The sequence below is a fragment of the Ictidomys tridecemlineatus genome, chromosome 2, assembly GCF_052094955.1.
Source record: "Ictidomys tridecemlineatus isolate mIctTri1 chromosome 2, mIctTri1.hap1, whole genome shotgun sequence".
Lineage (NCBI taxonomy): Eukaryota > Metazoa > Chordata > Mammalia > Rodentia > Sciuridae > Ictidomys > Ictidomys tridecemlineatus.
Window position 1 is genome coordinate 11,907,993 of NC_135478.1, and position 18,869 is coordinate 11,926,861.

The 18,869-nt window shown below is 42.7% G+C and overlaps 2 protein-coding genes across 2 annotated transcripts; both read left to right on the top strand.

Moving 5' to 3' along the window:
* The first annotated feature begins 3,320 nt into the window (after window positions 1-3,320).
* Window positions 3,321-4,259, top strand: LOC144368054 (olfactory receptor 7C2-like). Its single transcript, XM_078026255.1, has one exon. The coding sequence runs from the start codon at window positions 3,321-3,323 to the stop codon at window positions 4,257-4,259; it is 939 nt and encodes a 312-aa protein (XP_077882381.1).
* Window positions 4,260-15,919: 11,660 nt separating this feature from the next.
* Window positions 15,920-16,882, top strand: LOC101955697 (olfactory receptor 7C2). The gene has a single exon (XM_005333131.3). The coding sequence runs from the start codon at window positions 15,920-15,922 to the stop codon at window positions 16,880-16,882; it is 963 nt and encodes a 320-aa protein (XP_005333188.3).
* Window positions 16,883-18,869: the final 1,987 nt, after the last annotated feature.

Consider the following 18,869-nt stretch of genomic DNA (forward strand, 5'->3'; position numbering starts at 1 on the left):
CAAGCTATTCTCTTTATACTTCCTGGAAGGAACCCTGTCTACACTGCACCTTTGGTAGTGAGGACAGAAACTGTGACAGTGGGGGAGGGGGCTAGGACAGAGGTGTGTGTGGGCTTGGAAACAGTGTCTGCTCTGGTCTGTGACAGACACACTCCGAATCACTTATTAAGGAGGTGCTCGTGGGGAAAGACAAGGATCTACTGAGATCAAGTCCAGGGAGAAAGCAACGCCATGAGCCAGGGCCCCAGGGGTAAGGAAGGTATGTGTCCCAGGGATGCAAAACTGGCTGCATGCAAAATTATCTTTCTAGTTTGGTTTTCTCTTCATGGAAACTCAATTGCTCAGAGAATAGAGTAACAACGTAACAATTAATTTAATGTTAAATTACTATTTCCGGGGCCTGGGAGAATTCAACCTCCCAGGCCCTAGAAATTGTAAATATGCCCCGTGATCCTCTCAACTAGAGCTCAGCTCTGCCAGGAATGAGAGGCTTCACCTGGACCTTGAAGAGCCCTCATGCCTTCGCCACCTCCTGGCCTTCAACAGAGCTGAGCTGACCCTCATCATCCAGAGAAGGAGGAGCAGGAGCTCACCACCCCTAGGGCGGCTGTTGTGGGAGCAGGTAGGAGGCAGCACAGGCCTCACAGAAGGAGACTTGGTGGCCCAAGTGGGGACATTGCAGTGAGGTGGGGCCCTCACTTAGAGCTGTCTGTGTGCTCAGCTCCTGTCTCTCTGCTTCTCTCCCTCCCAGCGTGGGCCACTTCTCTCCTTTCCACTATCTGTCAAGAGTCGTTTTCCTGGAACCACCACAAGTACCTTCGTTCTCCTTCATCAAACATTTCAAACACTTATTACCCCTTTTACATTTTCCTTTATACATCTATAATACTGTCTCACCTTTTCCCAGCAAAAGCACAACATTTTCCATGACTTATAATTAAGGCCTTACAGATCAAGGATATTAACTTTTGTCAATTCCACAAATTATTCTTGCATCATATTTTCTCGTTCACAATTTTTAGTTTATAGATGCAATTACTGGTCTTTACTTCCCCTATGTCTACAATAGACCTCATGTTTAGAAAGTAACTCTACAAAGGTTAGATGTCTTCCATGGATAAGTTCAGATGAGACATTTATGTTGTCCTCACATTTATGTTGTCCTCAGATATTTGGTGTAGTCTCTTGTTCCACGTCTAATGTTTAAGATGTCTTCGGAAGTTAAAAAAAAAAAGTTATTTGATAATTTGGAGATGGATTTAACATTGTATTTTCTAAAAAGTTAAATAGTCATTAAACACTTACTTGTATCTTTACAAATCCCCTCTCCTAAGCACCCAGAAATTTTAAAAATGATAGTGATTTTTACATTTATATATTCAATATGAAAAATGTTAACATGACAGGTAACATCACTTTACCATCATTTTTAGGGTTATCCCCTAAAAGGAAAGAAAGAATAATAGATATCCTAAATCACCCCACAAATTATAACAAGTTTTTGGAATTTAGAGCCAATAACATAAGATCTAGAAAAAAAATAGTTGTCATAAGTTATTATTATTTGAAGAATGTGAATATATTTTTGGCAAACCATTAAGGTAAAATTTAACATTTTAGGAACAAGACACTTTTTAATACAGAAAAATCTAAAGCTTTAAGAATACCAAAACAACAGCAGAGAGATAATGTAGGTGCATGATGTTCTTAATGACATTAAAACTTTCACACTCTAAAACACTTTTAATAAGAAATAATTGGAACATATAACACAGTACATAAACATAAATATACAAATTGAGCATGCCTTCAAGGCCATTTCCAGATGGTGCAATATTTTTTTATTTGTCCATGGACCTTTATTTTATTTAATTGTATGTGGTGCTAAGAATCGAATCCAGTGTCTCACACATGCTAGGTAAGTGCTCCACCATCCCCAAGGCTCTCAGGAACATCCATACTCACAGCTAAGGGATCACCTTTGCTGAGCTACAGCCCCAGCTCGGTGCAATATTTCAATAGGATAAGAATCAGATGATGCAAAATGTGCTTAAGATTCATCCTTCCATTTAGAAACTCTAGGATTTCTATATTTAGAAATTCCAGGGTGGTTGGATTTACACAGAGAAAGTAGTAATTAAAGGGAAATCTATAAAATAATAACAGCAGTGGTTACCCATATGTTTTAGCACAAGGAGTGCCCAAGGTCCAGAGGACGTGAGGTGCGGACATTACAGAAAGACAGCACCAATGAGCCTTCCGGTGGTGGCTAAATCTGCCTAGAGTTAGGGATTTCCCATTTCCACACGGTTGGGCAGAACACACCAGAGCAGCCATCAGGATGTTGGGGAGGGGAGGACTGTGGAGGGACGCAGCAGATGCTGGAGCTGTGGTCACCAGGGTGCTGGGGAAGGGAGGACTGTGGAGGGATGCAGCAGATGCTGGAGCTGTGGTCACCAGGGTGCTGGGGAAGGGAGGACTGTGGAGGGAAGCAGCAGATGCTGGAGCTGTGGTCACCAGGGTGCTGGGGAAGGGAGGACTGTGGAGGGAAGCAGCAGATGCTGGAGCTGTGGTCACCAGGGTGCTGGGGAAGGGAGGACTGTGGAGGGACGCAGCAGATGCTGGAGCTGTGGTCACCAGGGTGCTGGGGAAGGGAGGACTGTGGAGGGAAGCAGCAGATGCTGGAGCTGTGGTCACCAGGGTGCTGGGGAAGGGAGGACTGTGGAGGGAAGCAGCAGATGCTGGAGCTGTGGTCACCAGGGTGCTGGGGAAGGGAGGACTGTGGAGGGACGCAGCAGATGCTGGAGCTGTGGTCACCAGGGTGCTGGGGAAGGGAGGACTGTGGAGGGAAGCAGCAGATGCTGGAGCTGTGGTCACCAGGATGCTGGGGAAGGGAGGACTGTGGAGGGAAGCAGCAGATGCTGGAGCTGTGGTCCACAAAAGAGCAAATGCATCACTGTGCAGAGAGACTTGTTAAAGTGCAGACGGCAGCTCCACACCAGGCATCAGGTCCAGGTGATTCAGATGTGGAAATGCACATACCTAGGGAGTTCCCATGGGGCTGAGGTGGTTGTCCCACAGAGCACCTTTGGAGATCGCTGACCTTCAGGTTGTTTTCCTTTGTTTTATTTTATTTTGTTGCAGATTGAAATGGTAACTACAGCTTCTTATCAAAAAAAATTCAATGATTAGACAAAATGCATACTTTCTTAAATTTCCTGGATCCAAATAAAAGACAGTGGGGTAATCCTGCAGAGCACCTGTTGGGAGCAAATTTTGAGTTCCTGTTCTCCCTCCTTCTCTGGAAACCCAGAAATCCCATGGAAAGAGAAAACCAAACAGGAGCTGGCAACTTCGTCCTCCTGGGATTCACAGACGACCCTGACCTGCAGTCCCTCCTCTTTGGCCTTTTCCTGTCCATGTACCTGGTCACTGTGCTGGGGAACCTGCTCATCATCCTGGCCGTCATCTCAGACTCCCACCTGCACACACCCATGTACTTCTTTCTCTCCAACCTGTCCCTGGCTGACATTGGCTTCACCTCCACCACCATCCCCAAGGCTCTCAGGAACATCCAGACTCACAGCAAAGAGATCACCTTTGCAGGCTGCATCTCACAGATTTATTTTTTCGTTTTGTTTGGATGCCAGGACAATTTGCTCCTGACAGTGATGGCCTATGACCGCTTTGTGGCCATCTGTCACCCCTTGCACTATATGGCCATTATGAGCCCACGGCTCTGTCTGCTCATGGCTCTGGGGTCCTGGTTGGTCAGTGTCCTGGGTGCCCTGCCAGAGACCTTGACCGTCTTGAGGCTGTCCTTTTGCACAAATGTGAAAATCCCTCATTTTTTCTGTGATCTTCCTGAAGTTCTGAAGCTCGCCTGCTCTGACATACTCATCAACAATGTAGTGGTGTACACTGTTACCATCGTCCTAGCTGTTTTCCCTCTCAGTGGCATCCTCCTCTCCTATTCTCAGATTTTCTCCTCCATCCTGAGGATCTCATCAGCTGAGGGGAAATACAAAGCCTTCTCCACCTGTGGGTCTCACCTCCTGGTGGTCTCCTTGTTCTATGGCACTGGCCTTGGGGTCTACCTCAGTTCTGCTGCTACACCATCCTCTAGGATGAGTCTCATGGCCTCAGTGCTCTACACCATGCTCACCCCCATGCTGAACCCTTTCATCTACAGTCTGAGGAACAGGGACATCAAGGTGGCCCTGGGGAGAGTCCTCAGAAAGATAGTGCCTCTCAACTAAGGGTCTTTTGCATGAACCTCTTGATCAGCGTTGTGCATGATTCTGAAGACCAGATACCCTGGACCCCTTCATCCAGTACTTACTCTACTTCTGCTTTTAATTTGAACTTTTTCCTTGGGTCTTCCTATTGGGTCTTTCTGGCCCTGGTAACCATTCATATATTTACATATTAGAACACCCTTTTCACTTTCTAACTTATAATCTTAACATTCTGTGATACAATGTGACATTTCTTCAGTCATGTGCACCAACATCTAGGAGGTTGTTTTGAATTTTTATTAACACATAACAATTGGCATATTTATAAGTACAGTGTGATAATTTGACAAACTTAACTAATGTGTATGATCAAATCTATGATTTTTTCCATCTCCTTAAATATTTCAAAATTGTTTGAGTTGGGAAGCATTGAGCTCCTCTTATTCTTTGTAAAATATATTTAAAAAATCTCTGGACTATAGTCACCCTTCAATGCTATAGAATGTTAGAAGTTATTGTCTCTGTCTACTTGTACCTGGGATCTCATTATTCAACCACCCTGCAGCCCTTCCTTTCTCTCCTTCCTAGCCCCTTGCAACATCTACTCAGCTCTCCACTCCTGTAGAATCAACTTCATCAGTTTCTATGTTTGACCAAGAATATGCTATATTTATAGTTTTCTAATTAAATGTTACAGCTTTGCATAACCCCAGAAGTGGAGGGATGTACACCTACAGTATTTTGGAAATGTTGCCCCGATTGCATACTCATTTACAGAGAGGTTTTCTGAGATGGAGAAAATAAAACTAACTCACAGTGTTTCTGCTCTTGATCTGACTCATTTTCCTCTCAATCACACCAGTCAACTCTGTTGGATTTTCCTACTCACCACAATATGGATTCCTTGACTATCAAAATGATATCTACTTTTGCAACCAAGATGCCTAATGGAGTTCTTGGTAAAAAAAAAAAATTGGTGCTCAGTAAATCTTTGTCAAATAAAAAGAAAATCATGGGCTGGGGATGTGGCTCAAGTGGTAGCGTGCTCGCCTGGCATGCGTGCGACCCGGGTTCAATCCTCAGCACCACATACCAACAAAGATGTTGTGTCCGCCGAGAACTAAAAAATAAATATTAAAAATTCTCTCTCCCTCTCTCTCTCCTCTCTCTCTCCTCTCTCACTCTAAAAAAAAAAAAAGAAAATCATATGAGTGGGTGATTAAATATCAAGTAGAATCTGGATAAAAACAAATTTATAAGTTTAATATTAGATTTTTGAGCTAGAAAAGAAATTAAAAGTTGGTGATATTGATATTAATATCAATATCCGCAACTATTTCACTGTCTTATGCACATCGTCACATTGCTTTTTTCCAGTAAGTCCTTTATGGGATGTATTAGTCCATTTTCCATTGCTGTAACAAAGGACCTGAGGCTGGGTACTTTATACAGTAGAGACGATGATATAGGTCCTGGTTTTAGAAGATGAAATCCTAATAGTACAGCCCTAGCTTTCAAGTGACTCTCTAGTTGTATCATTATGGTAGGAGTCATGGCCAAAGCATGTGCACAAAAAAAGAGATCACATGGGAAGATAGAAGCCAGAGAGCCTGGAGGGGAATCTTGCTCTTTTATAGGACCAAAGTATCAGTAGAACTACACTAATAACTTCTAAGGACAATGACCCCAATGACCTAATTGCCCTGCACTGCACTCCACCTATTAACCACTCTGCCCCTGGCCAACATCACCACACTGAGGACCAAGGTTCCAACATATGAAGCTTAGGAAGACACACTTCAACCACACCCAAACCATAGCATGCAATCAGAAGCACTTTCTCCTGTGTTCAGATAAGGAAGTAAGAGTTACAGCAGCCAGGTCATTTGCTGAAGGTCACAGATGTGGTAATGAGACTAAACCCCAGGGATGGCTAAATGAGGATTCTTGCACAGGTGTGATCTTAGTTCTTTCAAGTGAAACTCTTTTAATGACAATAGTTAAGCCTTAGAGGAAGTGGGAGTCCTTTGACCTAAATTTCCACTTCCAGAATTCCACTTTCCAGTAAGCACAGTTCTGTCTCTGGACACTGCAGCCTTAGAAATAAACCAAGCCCTGGAGGAAAGGTCTACTGACTCGCCCGTCATTCAGTCCCGCATCCCTTAACGGTGGCGCTGTGTTCTGAGAAATGTGTTGTTAGTCTCATCTTTGTGCAGACACCACCGAGGGCTCTTACAGGAAGTGCGATGGCTACAGTGTCACTGGGACTGACAATGTCAGGAGAGACGACCCTCACGTGTGCGGTTAGTTGTTGTGGAAAACGTCGCCATGCAGGGTGAAACTGTATTTCCACTTCCTTTGAACCTAGTGAAGATGGGTACATTTTCACATTAGTGTTCATTCTTTGTCCTGCTTTATTGATGTGTAACTGACCAAGACACTGAATGCATTCAAGGCATACAATGTCATAACTTGATATGAGTAAACACATCATGTTGTAATTTACTTCCATTTTTTTCTTTCTCGATTTGCAGCTTACCTGCTTGGATCAGTCACGATACTAGAGATTTTTTGTCTAATTGTCATAAAACAATTTGATATGTCTGCATTGCATTGTAATGCACAATATGTTCTAAATATGTTCCTTAGATAACCATTTGTTCGTAGTTTTCTTTATTCATTTAACTACATGTGCTTAACATGCTTGAATCCATCAATTGTGTTGTCAGTTCTATTGCTTTCGTTTCTCCTCCTTCTGGGTTTATGCTCAGAGGGTTGATTCTTACTCTATTGTAGAAGTTAACTGGTACTTCAGATTTCCCTCCAGCTTCATTTGATTATGATGCATTAAGATGAGAACTCACTTGATTTTACTTCCAATAATTAATTTATGATCCAAACATCCAAACACCATTTATTTCAAATTCCTTTTTTCCTGCATTGATTTAGATACTACTCTTTATAATAGCTTCTCATCTTATTGGACTGCTATTTTATTATTCTGGTACAGTGATCTCTCTATTTAGTTCTAAGCCAAGTTCACAATACCTGGATGAATACAGATTTTATTTCATTTTTTTTCATAAAGAGAAGGACAAATTTACCTCTTTACTTCTCTTTTTTAAAATGGCCTTGCCTGGTTACTCTTTGTGGGAAACATGGCTGAGCTGCCCTTCTGATATTTGTGCTCTTCTTTTGGCTTAAGAGCAGAATGTGAGTTTGCTTGCAGTGGTGAGGATGGATCCCACCTTAAAAGCCAACAGAAGCCCTATCACGTCTCTTCATTTCCTGTTGCTGAGGGAACCATTCCAGCAAGTGTGGTAGCTGAAGAACACCAATTCATCAGCTCACATTTCAGGAGACCCAAGTCCAAAATGCATCTCATGGTAGTAAAATGGAGGTGCTGCAGGGCTGTGCCCTTCAGAGGCTCTGAGGAGGAACCCCTCCCCTCTCCTTTCCTGACTTCCAGAGGCCGCCTGCATGCCTGGGCTCACTGCCTTCTCCATCTTCACAGCCAGCTGTGGCTGATGAACCCCACACAGCACAACCCTCAGGCACCCACTTCCCTGCCTCCCTTTGCATATCGAAGGATCCTGTGGTTACCGTGACTCGGCCAGATCATTCAAGATCCTCTCCATTATAAGATTTAATTCCTTTTTTCTCTGAAGCCTAATAAAGTCACCGTCTCCAGGAATCAGGACAAGAGCCTCTTTGCAAGGTCGTTATTCCAGCTGCCTTGTTATCCAACACACTTCCACCCAGAGTCATGTAAGCTGAAATGCGTTAGGTGGAGCTTCTAGGAAGAGAAGTGTTTTCCTCATTTGAAAAACAAAATGATACACGCACACACAATGTAGAACTCAAGAAGCCAAACACACACATAAAAACAACCACACACTGTAGATTTCATTACAGAAAGTTTTTTAAGAGAGAGAGAGAATTTTTTAATATTTATTTTTCAGTTTTCGGCGGACACAACATTTTCATTTTTTATTTTATGTGATACTGAGGATCGAACCCTAGTGCCCCGCGCATGCCAGGCAAGTGCGTTACCGCTTGAGCCACATCCCCAGCTCACAGAAAGTTTTTTTAATAGCAAAGAATAATCCATAATAAGACCACCGTGAAGCCGCTCTCCTTCCTGGATGCTTTCAGGAGGGACTTTCAGGTTAGAGCAGCTGAGGCCATGAAGCGACCAGACTTGAGACCAGGCTTGTACACAATTCAGGCAAGACACTCTTTGACTTGGAGATGGTGTCAACCAAAATTCCAGATTTTTGTTGATTGGGTCAATGGGCCAAGAACAGCTGATTTCTTCACCTCTGCTGAGGTTTTTGCAGGACACATACAGGAAATGCAAAGAATAGGAAAGCCAGCTCTTTCTTTTTCCCGTTTCTCTTCATTGAGGGAGGCTATGCAGGAGCCAGCTTCTAATTAATTATCACTATCTAACAATTAATAGTGACCCTATGAAGACACACTGTTACCATTGCCCTTATTTTACAGGTCAGGGAACAGGCCCAGGGACCTGGTAATAAATCACAAAGTCAGCATCTAAATTAGGGGTAAAGTTACCCTCAGACCCTGTGAACAGTTGCCTCATAATCTCACACAAGACTAAGCTGTCCATAGAGGAAACCCTCAGTATCATTTCAGTCACAGCCACGAGGTCCTATGAAAAACAGGAGCCACCAATCTGCAGAGGCTGCTGACCACCTTGGCCCCAGGAAGTGACTGGAATTGTGTCCTTTCCCCTCCTATCTCTGTCTAAATAACACCATTGTCCAAGGAGCCAATCGTACAGGACAGTGGTAGTCTGCATTTGACTGGTTCAAAAAAGAATCATTAAAGTAAATAAAAATGTAGTAAGTCAGCTCCTTCTTCACGCTAGGCACATACCAAGTGCAAGTACTCAGTAGCTTGAGTGACAAGTGGCCGCCACCTTGGGCAACACCGACAGAACATCTGTACCATCGCAGAAAGTTCTATCAGTCATTGACACAGTAGTTTTTACAATGCAAACACCTGCTCCTATGGGGTTGTGAGGATGGTTGCAGGTTATGGTGCAGCTATTCTGGCAACTAGGAGGGTGTTTCTGCATGATGCCTATACAGCTCTGTCACCTGAGGCCAGAGTTGATAAAGATGCAGGGTGCTGTGTAAGGCCACATGGGCAGAGAGGGTTGATAGGTCTTCAGTGGGGGTGGCTCTGAACTCCTCCTAATCTTCTTCCCTCCCAGGGAGGGAGTTGAGCCTAAGGGTACCCCTCTTGACACTGATCTGACTTGCAGACTGTCTCCTGGTAACAGATCATGGGGACCTGGGAGTGGCCATGAAGCTGAGACCTGAGTCACAGGCATGCACATGGGGAGCACAGCTCTGGAACCCAGGGCAGCACTGGCACTGATGCAGGGTGGCTGGATGCAGGCACCTCCACGGACACACTGGTAACATTGTGCCAGACCTGGAGGATGTGAAGCAGCCGACAATCCAGGACCAGAAGCCCAGGCCTTACAGAAGCTCTGGGATCCCTCAGGGAACAGTTCTATGCAGCTGACATGCAGCCCCGCACACAGTCACGTGCACAGAGACCTTGGCTCTGAGCATCCGAGTGCCAACTCTCTCACCGTGACAAGGTCCAGTGACTGAAATGTGGTGGTGCCCAGGTCAACCACAGGGTGGGTTCTGCAGGGTGGACTCCTAAGGGGCAGCTGGAGTCAGGGCTGTGCAGAAGGGGAGGGGACATCTCCTTTCCAAAGTGGCTCAGTAGCGGCCAGTTCTTGGGGGAGGAGGGCTCCCCAGTGGGAAGGGTCACAGGTGAAGTCAGGAGCAGAGGTGCTGTTGTGCTCTCTGCAGCAGGTAATAGTCACCATAGTTCCTACCACATGGGTGAAACCAAACCAATAGCCTCTGCTTTTCTCCTCCTCCTTCTCCTCCTCCTCCTCCTTCTCCTCCTCCTCCTCCTCCTCCTCCTCCTCCTCCTCCTCTTCCTCCTCCTCCTCCTCCTCCTCCTCCTTCTTCTCCTTCCTATCCAACAGTATCTTTAATCCACCATGTGGCTCACATTTCTTAATGGGCTCTTGGGTCCTCCTTGGGCTTTTCTGCTTCGTAGAGAACTTTCTCTGCCTGGCTTAGGTGAGCTGGTGAAGGCTGGGTCTCCTGCTACACCATCTTGACCATCTCATGCCTGAAAGACATTCACAAACTAGAAGAGTGTCCAGTGATTCCTCCACTCAAAACCCAGGATCACTAACAATAAGTCACCCTTCCCAGTCACCTGAGAGGAGTCTGCCTGAGAAGGGCCTGCCTCCCTCTCTGATTCACATCCTAGTTCTTTAACCTGAATCATGTGCACACATGATAGTGATGTGTTGAGGCACTATTCCAAAATTCCAAATAAAATTTCAGGTCCTTTTGAAGCAGACAAAGGATTTATTCTGGCCTAGGACAAGGTTGCAGAGAGCAGACAGTTCTGCAGCCCAAGACACTGAACACGGGTGAGAGGGCCACTTAAAAAAACAGAAAAACCACAAAGGAGGGAGGCAGGAGAGACAAATACAATCATAAGACACATTTCATAAAGTGGGAAGTACTGAGTTGCATCCTCAGAATTGGTACCTCCTGTACCCACTCAGGAAGCAAGCTGGCGTCAGCTCCATAGTTTAAAGACATTGTGGTCAGGATGCAAACGGGTGAGGGTTTCCGCTTCTATGCGGGTGGGCTCAGGAGGAAAGGGGGGCCCATTCTGCACAGGGTGAACTGTCTGAGCAGAATGAGATCAGCCGACTTAACTTTTATCAGCCCATAACAGATGGACCACAAGTCCTTGCACAGCTGCTAAGGTGGAGCCACAGACTTGACCCTATAATCTACAGTGTCAGAAGGGAGAAGGGAGACTATGTATAAAAGTACTCCAGACATTACTAAAATAAGCACCTATGAGTTCTCCCTAGAGCAAGCATTCCTGATACATGGACAGTGGAAACACCTGGCCACAGTGTTCCTATGCAGGGCTCTATGCACATGGTACTCTGCAAAGTTCTCCACTGATTTTCTTTTCAATTGCTGTGGTAGGTCCTTCCTTCTGGGGAGAAGGTCCCACCCAGTTGCCTGCTCCTTCATGCCAAACATAGTCACCCTAAAGGAATGCTGTCTATCCTCAGTGTCCAGGCATGGAGGATGTGTTATCATTTTTCTAGACTTGTTTTAAAAATGTATGTATAGTATGTCAAAATACACCCTACTGTCATGTGTATCTAAAAACAACAAATAAAAAACAAGTATTAAAAAAACATAACAAACAATTAAAAAACACATTTACCAATGGATTTGAACTCCAGTATTATTTATATCTGGTAGAAATTCTGTACCACTTATAGAAACAGATTTCTAAATGCATAAATGGAGTCACATATTCAATTGGTATTTAAATAATAAAATCAGTAGCCACATTTATCCTTACACCCTATGTAAAGATGTAAGGATAGTGTGTCACAAATAATTAGCACAAAGGCATGTAAAATTCTAGTATTAATATAATAGTATTGACTATTTCTTTATCCTTAAATTTTGCTATTTAAAGAGTTTTACTGTCCCAGAGAATAAAGCTCTAAGTTACATAGGTCAGGTTCCATTCCTTCAATTGTGTCCTAAATGATCAGATCCTTGTTAAGATAAATAGATAGATGATCAATAGACCAAACAGTCTTTCAATTTGGGACATAATATTTTACTGATCACATTATTTGAATTTTGGTTTGGTTGATTTACTGAAAGAAGAAGTTATAATAGCAACTACCTTTCACATAAACAAAAGGATACTGATTCTTTTTAACTAGTTGTAACATCAAGTAATCATATAGACAATGACATAAAACTGTATAACTTCAAAAGAGTATCATGTTTTTCCTTAAAATCCACATGGTCTCTCCAGATTTTCTAGACACTGATGACATAGTATATATAAAAGAAAATAAATTTGTGTACCAAAAAAGGAAAAAAATAAAAGGAAATGATCATTATATTTTAAGTGCATATTCCAGGATACAGCATTGTATGGGTATTATTTATATCATGCATTATTTATTATATAAAAACATGCACACATGGAATAAGCAAAAGACAAAAAAATTTTAAATAGTTCAATGGTTGCAATTGAGTATTTTTAATCAAAAATTTTCAATGCTGAAAAAAAAATTGATGGGGATGTAAAAGTCAGTGTTTTGTGAATTGTTAAAGATGGTTCATACTCTCTGCACTGGAGTACTGAGGACCATGCAGCCAGCGTGTTTAGAAACACATAAAGCTGCTTACAGACTCCTTCCAGTCCAGCCAACCCACTTCTCAAAGCACTTCCCTAACCAGATGCCTAGAACTTCATCTGCACTGAACTTGCGATGGTGAACATAGAAGATTTGCAAGGTCATTGGAAGGGCAAGGTCACTGTAAGAGCTGTGTGTGGAGTTGGATGTGTCCTGTGCACAGCTCCCACTTGAGGTGCAGGACTCACATGGGCTTGGATACTGCCTGCTCATGCCTGGGAGAGACCAAGGAGCTCCATCTCACATTGAGGAAATACTCATGGGGAAGGACAATCATCAGTAGAGATCAAGTCCAGAGAAAAAATGACATCATGTGCCACAGCCCCAGGGGAAGGATAGACATAGTTGGCAAACAAGATGGTCCCAGGGTTGCAAAACTAGGTGCAGGCACAATTACCTTTCTGTTTTAGTTTCCTTGCTCATGGGAATGTAATTGCTCAGAGAATAGACCAATAAGGAAAGAATAATTTAATGAACACTCATGGGAATTCACCCTCTGAGATCCTGGAAATAGCAAATATGCTCCGAGATCCTCTCACCCACAGCTGAGCTCTGCCAGAAATGAAAGAGTTCACCTGGACCTTGAAGTGCACCACGCCTGACGCCTCCTCCTGCCCTTCATCAGGGCTGAGCTGACCCTCATCACCCAGGGAAGGAGGAGCAGGAGCTCACCACCCCTGGGGCTGCTCATGTGGGAGCAGGTAGGAGGCAGCACAGGGCTCACAGGACAAGCCTTGGTGGCCCAAGTGGGGACACTGCAGTCCCTTGCCTTCTCCCCCTCTCAGCTTCTTCTCTTCCTTCTTCTTGTTTCTTCTGTAGCCCACGTCTGAGGATCTCTCACCCTCCTGGTGGCTCTGTTCTCATCTGAGGTCCCAGCCATGTTGGGCACTTTTTGGAACCACTACAAGTGCCTTGACCCTCCTCTACCAAAGACACTTCTTTTTCTTTTATCTATAAAACTGTACTCATTCGTTCATTCATTCCCTCAGGTGTCTCCCTTTGGGCTGGGGTGTGGCTCAGTGGTTAAGCACCCCCGTTCAACCCTCGGTGCTAAATCAATCAATCAATCAATCAATCAATCAAAGCTCTTGTCTTTGACTAACAGAATAGATTATTTTTGCACTCTTGATTTTCTGCAAGTCCCATTTTCTCCTTCAAATGTTTTCAAGGTATACTTCTAATTACTTTTTTTCCTTTTATCTAGACCAAAAAATTCATTCAGAAAGTGCTTCTACTTTCAAAGATTATTTAAATCCATGTATAAATTTGTACTGTTTTTATTGTGTATTTTGCAATTAGCTTCTTTAAACTCCTGTTCCACATAGAATGTCTAAAATTTATTTCAGAACACGATATTAGACGCTACATTATTTTCTGAAATACTTCATAAATCATTATACACTTATTGATACCTTTAAAAATCCTCTATCTAGGAGTGAACCATGCAGTTTACAAGAATAAAAAGAACATATTTAATGTGAGCAATTTAATCTGAGAATGAGCATCACAATACAGGACAAAACCCTGGGGTGATTTCCAAGAAAGAAAGGAAGAAATAGGAAAATTCCGTATCTTACAAGGATCTGGAATTTTAAAACACTACAATGGGAACAAAATAAATATGTTATAAATTAAAATTATCTTAGAAAAATCAGTGCATTAATAAGAAAAACCTCATCACTTTTAAAAATCAAAAGCTTTCTGAATATAACAGCAATGGTAGAGATAAATCATAGAGATGATCATTATTAACAACATTAAACCTAAAATACATCAACTGTTACAAGAAATGAATATAATTTACATTTTCTTTAAAAAAAACTTCAGGAAAGTTTACCCAGACAGGAACCAAAAACTCTAGAGGGAAATTCTTGCCACTGGAAGGAGAAATACAAGCATTGTAATGATGTCAACTTATTCCAATTAATTTAAAATTTTAAGGGATAACTAAGCAAATTCCTTTTTTTTCCTTCCAATAGGGCTGATTCTAAAATCCATCTATGAAAATAAACTCATATCAGAAGTAAAATCATGAAATGAAGATAGTTTTATTTTACATCTAGATCTGACAGCTTGCAAATGATCATTTTTAATCAATTTTTTATATGAATAAGACATGGGAAATAACTTAATTTTTTACAGAGGTAATTTATGGGCTATTCTAACAAGAGAAAATATAAAATGAAATTAAATCCAAACTATATTTGTCCTAAAGAAAATTTAGAAAGAATATAAATGGCCAAAGTAGGGAGGTTGAAAAAGCCGTTTCCATGTGCTAAAATATTTTAATATGGTGTCGGTAGATAAAAAGTGTGTATAAGACTCACCTTTATATTTAGAAACCCTGGGATTCTATATTTGCTTATTTATTTGTTAATTAACTTTTTATTTTGGTACTAGGGATTTAACCCAGGGGCACTTTACCACTAAGATACATTCCCAGCTTTATTCTTTTTTTTTTTTTAAAGAAGTGCTTGCTAAGTTGCTTAGGATCTCACTCTATTTCTGAGGCTTCCCTTGAACATGTGATCCTCCAGTCTCAGCCTCCTGAGTCACTGGGATTGCAGATGTGCATCACCACACATGGCTTAGGATTTCTATATTTTGCAAATCCATCTTTGTTGGATTTGTGTCATGAAAGTGGTAGGACTGAGGACTGCAGTGCAGCAAATTATGTTCCCTGCTGGTATGATTATGCCAAAATGAACCCCAATATTATGCATGACTGTAATGCACTAATACAAAGATGAAAATTCTTAAAATGAAATGCCAATGATGAACACTCACAGGGGATATCGATATTTTTACCAGAAGGAGCAATAAAATAAAGAATGAAGTCCCCATAAAATAAAGAGCCTTCCACTCACAGATGTGCCTGCCTACAGCTAGAAAGCTCGCCTGCCCATGTGCACTAGGAAGAACACCCCAGAGCAGCCACCAGGACACTGAGGAAGGATTGGCTACAGGGATGCAGCAGGCACAGGAGCTGGAGCCTACAAACAGACATGTGCATCAGAATCCCCAAAGGGCCTAATAACCCAGAGGATGCTCCAACCCAGAATCTGAGGCTCAGCTGGTCCTGTGGGCCTGAAGATGCACATTTCCACCAAGTTTCCAGGTGACACCCAGGTGGCTGATCTGGGAACACCGTTAGAGAATCACTGGACTAGAGCCAGTTTTCCTTGGGTTAACGTAGTAACTTCAACTTATCGGCAAAGAGACCCAAAGATAAGACAAAATATGTGATTTCTTGAGTTCATAATGTTTCAATAAAAGATGCTGGGGTCATTCTGGGGAATCCCTATTTAGAGTGAATTTTGAGTTCCTTCTCTCCCTCCTTCTCAGGAAACCCAGAAATCCCATGGAAAGAGGAAACCAAACGGAAACTAGCAACTTCGTCCTCCTGGGATTCACAGATGACCCTGACCTGCAGTCCCTCCTCTTTGGCCTGCTTCTGGCCATCTACCTGGTCACTGTGCTGGGGAACCTGCTCATCATCCTGACTGTCATCTCAGACTCCCACCTGCACACTCCCATGTACTTCCTCCTCTCCAACCTGTCCCTGGCTGACATTGGCTTCACCTCCACCACCATCCCCAAGGCTCTCAGGAACATCCACACTCACAGCAAGGGGATCACCTTTGCAGGCTGCATCTCACAGATTTATTTTTTTATTTTGTTTGGATGCCAGGACAACTTGCTCCTGACAGTGATGGCCTATGACCGCTTTGTGGCCATCTGTCACCCCCTGCACTATGTGGCTATCATGAACCCACAGGTCTGTCTGCTCATGGCTCTGGGGTCCTGGTTGGTCAGTATTCTGGGTGCCCTTCCAGAGACCTTGACCATCTTGAAGCTGTCCTTTTGCACAAACATAGAAATCTCTCACTTCTTCTGTGATCTTACCGAAGTTCTGAAGCTCACCTGCTCTGAAAAGCTCATCAGTAACATAGTGGTGTACACTGTGGCCATCGTCCTGGGTGTCTTCCCTCTCACTGGCATCCTCTTCTCCTACTCTCAGATCTTCTCCTCCATCCTGAGGATCTCATCAGACAGAGGCAAGTACAAAGCCTTCTCCACCTGCGGGTCTCACCTCCTGGTGGTCTCCTTGTTCTACGGCACTGGCCTTGCGGTCAACCTCAGTTCTCTAGCCACACTGCCTTCTAGGATAAGTCTGATGGCCTCAGTGGCATACACCATGGTCACCCCCATGCTGAACCCTTTCATCTACAGTCTGAGGAACAGGGACATCAAGGTGGCCCTGGGGAGAGTCCTCAGCAAGATGGTGCCTCTCAGTGAAAGGGTGGATGCATGTCTCTCCTGAGTCACAGGGTGCACCATAGTGAAGACCAGAGAACCTCACCTCGTCCATCCAACTGTGGCTACCTCTGCTTTGTGTATTTTAGGGCAACTCATTCTTTACATCTTCCTGTAAGGGTTCTGTGTTTGGGATTGGGGTCTCTGATAGCTTCATGGAACTATGACATGGATGGGAAATTTCTGTGCAAAGACACAGAATGCCTGGCTGCTAGGAAAACTTCTGGGCAAAGACACAGGATGACTAGCTGCTATAGCAATGCCCTGCATAAGGAGGCTCTGTGCTAGTCTTATCAGCCTCAGCCTTGATCTCACTCACACAGCTCCTGGGAATAAAGAAACTCTCCTTAGACAACCACAATGTTTCACCCAGCTCCACTGCACCTGAACCTGTCCACATAACAGTAACTTTAAGCAACAGACTTTATCGAGAGCTACACGAAACTCCTAACATTGCACATTGCAACTATAGTAAGTAACTGTGGAATAAGCTGCATAATGTTACTAAATCTATAGGCTGCCTAATGACACAATGAACAATAATGTACTACTGATGCCAGTGACCTAATGTAACCTACTGATATAAATAAAGCTGGCAGATTAGACAAGGAGCATTCTGCCATCTGCTATTCTGCCTCTGCGTCTTTTCTCTGGGTCTCCTTTTTATTTTCCTTACATCTTCCTGTGGGCTCATTCCTACCTAGGTACTGTTCATAATGCGACATACTGGATCACCTGTGAACTCTCTCCACCTCTGAACATTTTTGCCTTGTCCCACAACTGAACTCTGGGGGACGCCACATATCCAACCACAGCACTGCCTTGGATTGTTAGTGAAGATGAGCATATTTTCATGGTTTTATGTTTTACGTCATTCCTGCTTCCCTGAAGTATAGCCAGCAGGGCAGCACATATTCAGGTGACAAGGTGATTGTGTCATGATCTCCTTGCAAATATTCTTTCTGTATGTTTGGCTCACTTCCTTGGATCATATAGCATAAAATATATTTAATTCTAATTGACACTAAGCAGTTAATATATCCACATTGTCATGTTTTATAATGTCTATTGTGGTCTAAATACATTCCCTAGACTTCCATTTGTTTTTTATTTTCTTATTTCTTGAATAACACTTGTTTAACATGCTGGAATTCATCAGTTATGTTTTTAGTTCTATGCATTTTTCAATCCATCTAGGTATATACTCAGAGGATTCATCTATATTCTCCTTTAAAGACCACTACAATTTAAGATCTTTCCTACAACTTCCTTTTATTATTATTTTTGGCACTTAGAGAGAAACTTCATTTTGATCAAATAAATAATACTCTTGACTAAATAAATAATAATCCAAGCACCATTTATTTCAAAATCTCTTCCTTGGCACTGATTTTGATACCACTTATATATCTCTTAAATGTATTAGATTTGTATTTTCATATGGTACTTAATTAATATATTTATGTGGAGAGGAGCCAAATTCACAATGTCTAGATGAATACAGATTTATACCTGACTTCATAATAAGATAGACAACGTTCCAGGATAAAAAGGGGACACCATAGAGCATTTCTTGAACCTGTTGTTTTAATTTCCTTCCTCTCAAAATAATCCCTACGCAAGTGGTACGCTTTGTGGTGGCATATTCTCCCACCTTCACCATATAAACGTATTTCAAACATAAAACTTACTTGGGGATGAGCAAGGCTAATCTATGATAAGAGAAAAATAGGATTCATAATGAAAATTTTACCTTGAAAAGGTATAGCCCACTATTTTATTTACTAAATTATTCTAAATATATTTGATTAAAAAAGAAAATGTGAGGTGGCCAGGTACCACTCAAAATTTATAATTTTAATAATTCTTATAAAGCAGAAGGGGCTGGTGTCCTCTGTGGTGAGGCTGTTAGCAATCCCCATGGCTCCTACTACATGGGTGAAACCAATAGCCTCTGCTTTTCTCCTTTGTTCCTAACCATCTCCTGGCATCTC

Excerpts from the sequence above, each read along its gene's own strand:
- LOC144368054 (XM_078026255.1), top strand. The coding sequence starts at position 3,321 with ATGGAAAGAGAAAACCAAACAGGAGCTGGCAACTTCGTCCTCCTGGGA.
- LOC101955697 (XM_005333131.3), top strand. The coding sequence starts at position 15,920 with ATGGAAAGAGGAAACCAAACGGAAACTAGCAACTTCGTCCTCCTGGGA.